The following is a 9,367-nucleotide window of genomic DNA, read 5'->3' as shown; positions in this document are numbered from 1 at the left end:
TGTCTTTTCGTCTCGCTCCGTAGCGAAAAGTGAAAACCTGAGGTGGAGCCCGCGGGCCGGGCGAGCAAAGCCCGGGCGGAGGGGCCGAGGGGCTGGCGGGGTGGGAGTTCCTCCGGGGGTCGGGGCTTCTCCCGCAGCCAAGGACCCCCCCCCCAAGCCCTGTACAATATAGATGCTCATGTAAAATGAAAAGAAATTTTAAATGCTATGAATTAATCTCTAGATATTATGTACACAGCAATGTACACCTTTGAATAAATTAATACCAATTTGCATATTCTGGGAACCTTAAAGCTTATTTACACAAATTACCATTTATTTCATAAATATCTTTTTTTTTTTCCCTGGGGACTCAAGGCAGAAGTGCCACTCCCTCCGCTGACCCAGGGGTGGGAGGGGCGCCTGTCTTTTTGGGGGAAGAAGTGGGAGGACTAAAAGAACAGGTCCCTCCCAGCTCAAGTCTACACTGACTTCAGTCTTCACTGAGCCCAGCATCCCTCACTGCAGATTCTCAAGCGGTCCAGGCCCAAGGCTAGGGGCTCTGGGCTTCTCTCCGAGGCTCCCATCCCTGACTCCTGCACCTTCTGGCTCTGGAAGAGGCCGCTGGGTGGGGCGATGAGGCCTGCCCACAGCGCCGGAGGACCCAGAGGGGCCCCTGGCCAATGCCACCTTGCCACTGGAGCAGATCTGGACCATGACCAGTGGCTCCTAAGCGACTGCGTTCCCGGCAGCTGGGTTCCTTGTGAGGCCCAGGGAAATGTCCCAGGCCCTGGCTGGCTGGTCGGGCGGGCCTCTGTTCCGGCTGCTGCAGCCCGCTTTCGCTCCTTTATGTAAATAAATACCCATTCTGTGCTGTACACGTGCCAAGCAGCAGGGGCAGGCAGCCCGGGAGGTCTGCGTGGCAGCGGAGCCGCTGGGCAGCCCCCTCACTTGGGCGACTCCCTGCCGGGGGAGAGGGCTCGCTGGCTCTCCAGCCCACTCACCAGTCTCTGGATGCTCTGCAGTTCACTGGCCGCCTCTTTGGCTGGGCCACTGGGTGACAGGGCACCCCGGGAAGGGGCCCCAACCTTGCGGAGAGCCAGCTCCGGCAGCGGGCTGGGCTCGCGGCTGTTGCCGCCGGCAGCCTTGGAGCCCTCGGCCGCCAGCCCAGTGGTGAGGAGGCTCGCGCCGGGCGGGAGCGTTACCGGGATCTGGTAGGGGCTGAAACGCAGGCGGGGCCGGGCACTGCCCAGAAAGTGGCTCCGGGACAGGGAGCCGGCGGCGGCGGCAGCTGCAGCCGCAGCACTGGTCGCTGGCAGAGCAGAGGCCGCGGCCGCAGCGGCTGCCATGTACGTGTAGGGGTAGGGGAAGAGGCCTCCGAAAGTGGGCATTGGGATTCCCTGAAAGAAACAGAACGAGACGAGGGTTAGGCATCCTGCCTGAGGTGTTCTGAGGGGAAGCTGGGGGCTGGGGGGCGGTCTACCAGCACCCAACGGTTCTAGGAATAGAAGCCCAGAGCTCCCAGAACTGTAACCCCAAGCAGCACAGGTAGGCACGAGCCAGGATGCTGGGGCCAAACCCCGTTAGAAGGGAGCCCACTTCGGGTGATGAGGCAGAGGTCTGGCGCCGTCCAGCTCTGTGCCAGGTATTACAGCACGAGTGAGGGAAAGACAGGCCAGGTGGCCCAACTAGGCAAAGGCCTAGACGGAGGAAACTGGGCAGGCACAGAGCCAGGTGGCAAGCCGGCAGCTTTGGCTGTCTTGGGCGGTTCTGCTCACTTAGAACAGTGTCCTCCCCAGCCCTGCTTTCTGCAGGTGCCCCCCAAAGGACTGAGGAAGCACAGGCAAGGGAGGGGAGGAGCTCTGTAAATTCTCCTTTTACCTGCCTGCCTGCTCAGGGATCTCCTGCCTGGGCCAGGAGAAGAGCATAGATGCCAATCCGCTTATAAACTGGCCTGGATATTCTACAGAGAACTCCTGGCGGCACCTCAGCGGCAGCTGAGGAAGGAATTCAAAGTCTGCCTGTGGAGAGCACAGTAGCCAGGAGACCCTGGATAAACACCGTCTGAGTCCGTGAGGCCCGACTTTTGGATTATCTGACCTTTGAGATAATGGCTCACTCCCCAGAGTATGAAGGTATGGGGAGGAGTGCAGGGAGCTGACTGCGCTCGGCTTCCAGGGAGCCTCGGGCCTGGCTCAAGCAGGGAGAAGGAAAGAAGTAGCTTAGTCAGGAATGAGAAAATATCCTTCCCGAGAAGGTCAAGCCCTGCTGGGCTTTCAGTCCTGGCATCTCAGGTGGGGAGGTGGGAGGGAGGCTTCAGACCTCCCCAAAGCTGGCTCTACCTGATGGCCAGGGCCAGGCTACCCTGGCACAGGAAGGTGACCACTAGCAGGATACCCAGTGATGCCTCCTGAGTGCCTACTCTCAACCTGGTCTTGCACCTGTTGCCCAGGCTGTACCTAGAAGCCCTGACTTCCCCATGACCCATGCTGGGGAGGAGGCATTCGCATACACACAGAATCAAGGATGCACATTAAACCTCCAAGCCCTGAGCTCCATTTTCCAGAGGCTGCCTTGCCATCTCAGAGCCACAGATACACGTGATGTGAGTGCTTCCCTCACTCCACACATCCCTGACACTGAAAAACCCATTTCAGAACGCCCTCCCCCACTTCCAAAGTATCTGCTTCTGAACCAAAGGAGCCTTCTGAGACCTGAACTCCTATTTTCCTTCCCTTAAGATAAGATCTCAAGGGTTCAATTTGCCAGAAACCTCAGAGGGAAGAAAATGAATGTAGAGATTCCAAATCTTTCCACAGGGAATATTCCACCCAAGCAACCAAAGAGGCCGCTCTCCCTGTTGGATCTCCGTATTTTGCTGCTGGCCAGTTTCATAAAGTCTCCCCTGGGAGCTCAGAATTTCAGCCTGGGCCTGGGGAACTGAGCCCCTCTTCCCTGAGATGTGTGGCTGGAGGAGTTGGGAGACCCAAGGTGGGGGGGCGGGGAAGGAACAGTCCTGTTCTTTGTCAGGTCAGAGGACTTTCTGGAGGGCCTGAAAGGCGCCAGAGGCATCTGAGAGGTGGGTCATTGTGGTGGTCGATTGTCCAGAAAATATTGCAAATTTTCCTACTCCCTTTTTCCAGGCATCTAAGCCTTTCGGGGACTGACAGTGGGCCAAGAGTTTTTGTTTCCAAGAGAAGCATCCTGAGGCCAGGAAAGCGGACTTCACAAAACCCAGAGGCAGATCCAGTCTGTCAGAGGAAGAGTCTAATGGGTGCCACTCGGTGCTGGAGGCATAGGGAAGGGACCCCCAAAGAGGGTCAGGGACTTGTCCAGAGTCACACATGAGTCAGAAACAGTGCTCTGGCCAGACCCTAGACCCACAGTCTTAGTCTCCCTGCATCTAGGTGTCCTGGAGAGTGTCCATCGGGTCTTGCCAGGACAGAGTCATTGCCCGCGGGAAACTCAGAGCCCCCGTGGCACCCTCGGGCCCTATGCCCACCTCGCTCTTTCTCCCTCCAGATCCCGGGCCTTACCTGAGATGCCAGCATATGCTGGGAGAGGTGGAAAGGGAAGGGCGCAGCAGTGCTTGCGGCACTGGCCGCGGGACCCAGCCCGCCTGCGTCCAGCCCGGTGGCGGCCCCTGGCCCGCCTCCTCCACCACTGCCGCCGCCGCCCGCCACCGAGGCCAGCAGGTGACCCATGCCCATGGCGGAGAAGGCTCCGGGGCCCATGGCGAACTGTCCCGGGTGCAAGAAGAGCGGCTGGCCGGCCCCCAGCGGCCCGAAGAACTGCTGCCCGTGCAGATGGCCAGAGAAAGCCAGGCCCGGCAGGTGTCCGGCGCCCAGGGGGGACGCACTGTCCGTCTGCACCACCAGCGGCGCCAGGCCGGGCTCCTTGCCCTCGCCCGCCTCCTTGCGCCCGTCGTCCTTCCGCCTCGCTTCGGCGCGCTCCTTCTCTAGGCTCCGCAGGCCGAACGGGCCGTCCCCGCCGCTCTCGGCCGGCTCCTTGCCCCTCTCCGGGCTGGGCCGCTCCCGGGCGCGCTCGGGCTCGGTCAAGCGAGGGGGGCTGCCGCTGTCCAGGGCCGGGCTGCGGCCTAGCGCCGGCCCCGCGCGCTCCTCGCTCAGCCTCTCCGGCTCTGGGTCGCTGTCCGCGGCGCACGACTTCTCCTCGGCTGCGGGGAGAGAGGGCGCGCGAGGTCACAGGGGCCCGGGGGGAGACAGACGCGAGGCCTCCCCCGGCGTCTGGGCCGGGTCGGAGAGATGGGAAAGGCCTGCTCTCGGGGAAGCCGCGTCCGAGGAGCTTCTAGACCCTCGTCGGGCAGGGGGCAGCTGCAGGTCACCTAATCTCAGGCCCCGTATTTAGAGCTGGAGACACGGAGCCGTGTAAAGGAAACTCACTGCCAGAGTCACACAGCGCCCGGGGCCTGGCTCGGAGTCCAGCCAGATCGTCTAGCTACGGGGGACCGCCCCTCCCAGGGAAGGCCTGGGTCGGATGCCCCGTCCCAGACGCACTGCTGACGGTTACCCGGTTACCCGACGCTGAGCAAAGAGCCAGCCCGGCGCCTTGAGGAGTCCCTCCCTTCCACCCCCCCACCTCCACCCCCGTCCGACCACCCGACCCTCACCTCGGGTTCGATGCAGGCGCAGGGGACTAGGCGCTGACCCCGGGGAGGGTGGCGGTTCCCGCGCGGGGGCAGGGTCGCAAGACGAGGCGTCCGACTCCGCGCCGTCGCGCTCGGGCTTGCAGTGTTCCTCGTACAGCCGCAGGGACGGCAGCGTTAGCTGCTTCCTGGGGATGAGCGGAGGGAGCGGGTCAGAGGCGCGTGCACACAGCCCCGCGTCCTGCTCGCCTAGGCACCCTCCGTGGAGCCGGCTGGCTCACCCCTCACCTTTTCTCCCGCCGGCCATTCCCGGTGTCCCGGAAGCCCTTGGCAAACGGGTTGTTGTCGATCTTCAGCTGCGTGATCTGCGGGGGGGACGGAGGGGGCGGCGCCAGGTCAGGAAGCGGCTCCTCCAGCCTGGCCTGGGGCACCCCGAGGTCAGAGGAGGCCGGCCCAGAGGAGAGACCCGCGCAGGTCCGCTTGGTACCCGCCCGCCTGGGATAGGACGCTCCCAGCTGGAGAACGAGGTGAGGCCGGCGGGCCTCGCGGGAAGCCACGGGGGTCTCTCCTCCAAAAACTTTATTCGAGGCATATTCTCTTACCTTCTACACACAAGCCCAAAGCTGTGCGCAGAGCAGAGATCTGCCCAAGCATGCACCCAGGGCCACTCGGTCACTCAAGTTAAACAAACCGGGCATCTGAGCAGGCGCGCACAGGGACAGCAGAGCACACGCAAGTCCACAGCACAGGCACAGATCACACCCACGGGCCCACGCACACGCAAGCACACACAGACAAAACAAACAAGTGCCCACAGAACCAAACGAATCCGCACACCTCCACACGTATCCAAGGCGCCCAAAAGGTTGCCCGCATACCCGCATACACATCGTCTCACAAAGACAAAAAGAATGACGGGCAGGGCACTTGGACACTCTCTGGAGAGGGGTACACACGGGCACAGGCCCAGAGGGAGTGCTTCTCTGCCCCTCTAGAGAGAGAGTGTAGAAAGGCAGCAAGAAGAAAAAGCCCTTTAACTTAGAGGAAAAGTCTCTAAACACCTCCCAAGGGGTTGGGGCCTGGTCAGATGCGGGGGGTGCTTTGGGAAGCTGTGTCACCTGTCCCGCCCTCTGGCACCCCCTGGGAGAGTGAAAACTGGGCCCTGGGTTCCTATCGCTGGTTTCCAAGCCGCCAGGAAGCCAGGGCAGATTGCCTCAGGCTCCCTCTCTTCATTTAAATTCCCGTCCCTGAGCCAAGAAATAAACGAATAAAATGTAAAAATGTCAGCGCGGTCCCGGAGTCTCTGCTAATTGCTAAGTAAACATCCCCACCCCAACGAGCGCCCAGCTGTTCGGGCGCCCGGGGAGCCTGTGTGTACGTGTCACCGACTTGGGAGGGAGCCTGGGGGATTTCGGTGGGTGCTGCGTTTACGGATGCAAGACTTGGTGCTGGGGAGTGAGCTGTGAGGGCGCAGGGTGGGTCCTGGCGGCTTGGGGCAGATGTGAGTGATGGCTTGGAGCCTGCAGGTGTAAGGGGGCGTCGGTGCAGGGCCTGGGCCCGCTGCCCACCCAGCGCACCTTGTCATTCTGGTAGGCAGTGACCGCAATGAAGTCGGTCTCCGGGAACACGTAGGTGCGGAAGGTGCTGTAGGGCAGCTTCAGGATGTCGTTGGCTCTCACGATGTGGAAGCGCGGTTGGTACTTGTGCATGGAGTTCAGGATCGTCTGTGGGGAGGGCGCGGGTCAGCCGGAAGCCCCCAGCCTTTGGCCCCAGCACTTCTACTCCCTGGGGACCCAACCTCTTTGCAAGTCTCTGTCTCTTTCTTCGTCTGCCTCCAGCACCCCCTCCTCTGTGATTTTCTCCTGTCTTCTCTGCCCCTTTTCTTGCCTATATTTCTTTTTCTTCTATTTTCTCCTGTTTTCTTTATCGCAGTTTCTCTTTCTCCACTTAAAAAAATTACCCCAGTTGAAAGCAGAAATAAAACAAAATAAAAACCCCATAAAACTCCACTCTTAACCTCTCTTCCTGGGCTCATTGCTAAGCCCCTAGTAACTCCACCGAGAGAAGATGTGGACCTTCCAGGGGCTCAACAACTGCCCTACCTCTGAATGGGCAGTCCCTTTTGCCCCATCAACTCCCCCCTCCCATTCACTGGGGGCCTGGCTCAGGCAGAAACGGAGAGAACCCCCAAACTCCCTCCTCCTGGTGGGGCATCTGCCTGTGGGAGGAGGGAAAGGAGTCTTAGGATGTGAAGGGGGCTGGTTTAACTTTTGAATCTCCTAGTTTGGGGGGGAAATGGGGACAGGGGTCAAGGGGAAGGGCGAGGAAAAGCTGAGGTCGGGGGCAGGACTTCCAAGCTCAGCAGTTAAAGACCAGAGGCTGCACAAATGAGTCCCGGTCGCACCTGCCTCCCGCTGGGCTCTAGGAAGAGTTTTGGCAGGCCTGACCCCAGCCGAGATTATGAGCAGCCTGGAGCTTACCGCCCCACAACCCCTTCATTCCCCAGGCCTGCGGAGCCCTCGGGACCCAGCGTCAGCCAGCACAGGCCACAGGGCAGTGACCCGAGCAGGGGCACTCCGAGGGTTCGGCCAGCGCTCCCCTCCGGGGAATCCCGCCGCCTGCTCTCCCGCCCCCACCCCCTGCGGCACCGGATGCGCAGTATCCGACCCCCTTCCCTGCGCCCGCCCAGCACTCACGAAGCCATGCTTGTCGGAGATGTTGTTGGTCAGTTTCAGCTTGTGGAAAGCCACAGGCTTGGCCATCCACTGCTCTCCCGTGGCCGGGCTGTCCGGGTGGATGTACATGCGTTTGGGCATCTCAGGGTCGGCCTTTCCCGCCACCATCCAGCGCGAGTTATGGAATTTATACCGGCAATCGTCAGCGGCCACAATGTCCATGAGCAGGATGTATTTGGCCTTCTTGTCCAGGCCGCTGACTCGCACCTTGAAGGGGGGAAACATCCTCCTGCGGGAAAGGGGAAGGGGAAGACTCCATGGAACCCGGTTTTATGTCTGAGGACCCCACTCCCGGGTACGCACCACTGCCAGGAGCTTCCCCATCTGTTTCCCTGCTGTCGCTGCTTTGCCCCCATCTCACTGCCTGGGAGACCCCACCTGTGGTTGTTATTCCTGGGGGATCCCATTTCCGCTTGTCAAACCCTCTCTTACTATAGGGTTTCCCATCGGCCCTATCCTCAGGTCTGGTGACTGTCTTTCTCCCTCATCCCAGATGAAAGCCGATGTCCAGGAAAGAAATCCAGGGCCCCCTAGAATTACACCTGCTTCTTTTGAATCTCCCCAAAATTCATTCAGGGGATATGCCCACGGGGACTGAAACTCCCCAAAATAAAACCAGAAGATGTCTGCTTGGGGAACTGGGTTACAGCCGAACAAGAACCTTAAGTTTCGGGGGAAGAGGGTGAACCTGAGGCCTGGATTCTCGGTGGCTGAGTCGAAGGGTGGAGGCATGGGGACTGTGATTTTCTTCTGGCTTTAAGGCCTAGAGCGGTGTGTGAGCAGGGAGCTCCTCGCTCCGTGGGCCCGGACAAGGCTCCCAGCCCAGGTCAGGCAGCAGCTGGGCCCGCTCGGGGCTTACTGCCGGATCGGAATGGCGGGCTGGAATCAGCTGGCCAGCCTGGGCCTAGCATGGTGCGAGTCTCATTCTGGGTTCCAGGGTCAGAGGACAGTCCGGGAGATGCTGCACCTCCCCGGAGCTCCGAGAGCCAGACCCGGAGGCAGGAGAGCGAGGCGGCAGGGCTGAGGAGCCGCAGCCGAAATCTCGGAGATCCGCCCGGGGCCGAGCCTCGGGGCCTCCTCGGCTTTGGGACTCACAAAGGTTGGGACTATTCTTTAGGAGCGTGTGTTCGTTTTATTTCATTCGGGAGATTTTGATGGTTCAGTTTTAAAAAATTCGCTCAGTGCCAAATGAGAAAAGTCACCTTGGATGTCTGTGGGAGCTAAGCGTGGCGCCGGGGCCCGGGCCGGAGCCGGAGCCGGGAGCCGCGAGCCGCGAGCGGCGGGCTCGGCGCTGGTCGGTGCTGTCGGGTGCCCCAGCCCGCCCGCCCGCCTGCATGCCCGCCGGCCAGCCAGCCGCCCTACCTCCCAGACTTGGTGATGACCATCTCGGTGCCCAGCTTGTGGAACTGGTCCCACAACTCCTTGGCCTCCAGCGTCACCTTGGGGTCGTCCTCCACCTCGTCCTCGGGCTCCAGGCTCTTAAGCGAGCGCAGATGCGCGGCGGGCGGGTGCGGGCCGAGTGCCGAGACGTGCAGCCCCGCCTCGGCCGCTGCCGCCGCCGCGGCCGCCGCGGCCGCCGCCCCCGCCAGGCCCGGGTCGGGCAGCGGCTTGGCCAGCGCGCCGGGCGGCAGTGCGAGCGCCGGGAAGAAGGAGGGCTGCGCCGCCGCCAGGAAGGCGGACATGGGAAAGTCGGCCGGCCGTGGCGCGTGGAACGGGTGGTAAGCCATGGCGCTGGCCGCCAGCGCCGGCTCTCTCATCGGGACATCCGGCCCAGGCGCCCAGGGGCCGGGGCCGGGGGCGCGCGGCTCGGACCCCCGGCCCGGGCGGCGGCGCGCGCGGAGGAAGGGCGACTCGGGTGGCAAGCGCAGCGGCGGCTTCTCCCGGCTCCCCGTCCGGCGCACGGCGAGGGGCGCTGGGCTCTGGGCGCGGGGGTGGCGGGGGCTCTGAGCGGGGCTGGGCTGGGCTGGCCCGCTCCGGCGCCGGGGACCACGCGCGACTGGTTAGATCTTGTCGTGATCTCTGGAAAACTGTGACTATCTCACATGTCCTG

At 62.0% G+C, this 9,367-nt stretch overlaps 1 protein-coding gene and 1 long non-coding RNA gene across 2 annotated transcripts in view; one reads left to right on the top strand and one right to left on the bottom strand.

The window, feature by feature from the left end:
* Nucleotides 1-209: 209 nt before the first annotated feature.
* TBX2 (T-box transcription factor 2) lies at nucleotides 210-9,356 on the bottom strand. The gene is made up of 7 exons (XM_045889309.3): nucleotides 8,680-9,356; nucleotides 7,279-7,546; nucleotides 6,160-6,306; nucleotides 4,871-4,947; nucleotides 4,607-4,770; nucleotides 3,516-4,153; nucleotides 210-1,379 (listed from the first exon to the last, which is right to left on the bottom strand). Exons 1-7 carry the CDS (start codon nucleotides 9,072-9,074, stop codon nucleotides 927-929), a joined length of 2,142 nt encoding a protein of 713 aa, XP_045745265.1. The 5' UTR covers nucleotides 9,075-9,356; the 3' UTR covers nucleotides 210-926.
* Nucleotides 8,910-9,367, top strand: part of LOC123854217 (uncharacterized) — a 45,701-nt gene continuing 45,243 nt past the window's right edge. The window contains exon 1 of the long non-coding RNA XR_008507202.2: nucleotides 8,910-9,035. This is a non-coding gene — a long non-coding RNA (uncharacterized LOC123854217). The remainder of the gene's footprint in view (nucleotides 9,036-9,367) is intronic.

This window comes from Mirounga angustirostris, unplaced genomic scaffold, assembly GCF_029215605.1.
Source record: "Mirounga angustirostris isolate CCGP_5_RB_7025 unplaced genomic scaffold, mMirAng1.0.hap1 SCAF_17, whole genome shotgun sequence".
In the NCBI taxonomy this organism is placed as follows: domain Eukaryota; kingdom Metazoa; phylum Chordata; class Mammalia; order Carnivora; family Phocidae; genus Mirounga; species Mirounga angustirostris.
This window is presented reverse-complemented; position numbering and strand designations above follow the sequence as displayed.

Bases quoted from the DNA above. Each gene is read 5' to 3' on its own strand.
- TBX2 (XM_045889309.3), bottom strand. From the start codon at position 9,074: ATGAGAGAGCCGGCGCTGGCGGCCAGCGCCATGGCTTACCACCCGTTC. The intron at 7,547-8,679 runs GTAGGGCGGCTG...CCTTTCCCGCAG, and splicing joins GTCATCACCAAGTCTGGGAG to GAGGATGTTTCCCCCCTTCA. The intron at 4,154-4,606 runs GTGAGGGTCGGG...CTCTCCCCGCAG, and splicing joins GCGCCTGCATCGAACCCGAG to CCGAGGAGAAGTCGTGCGCC.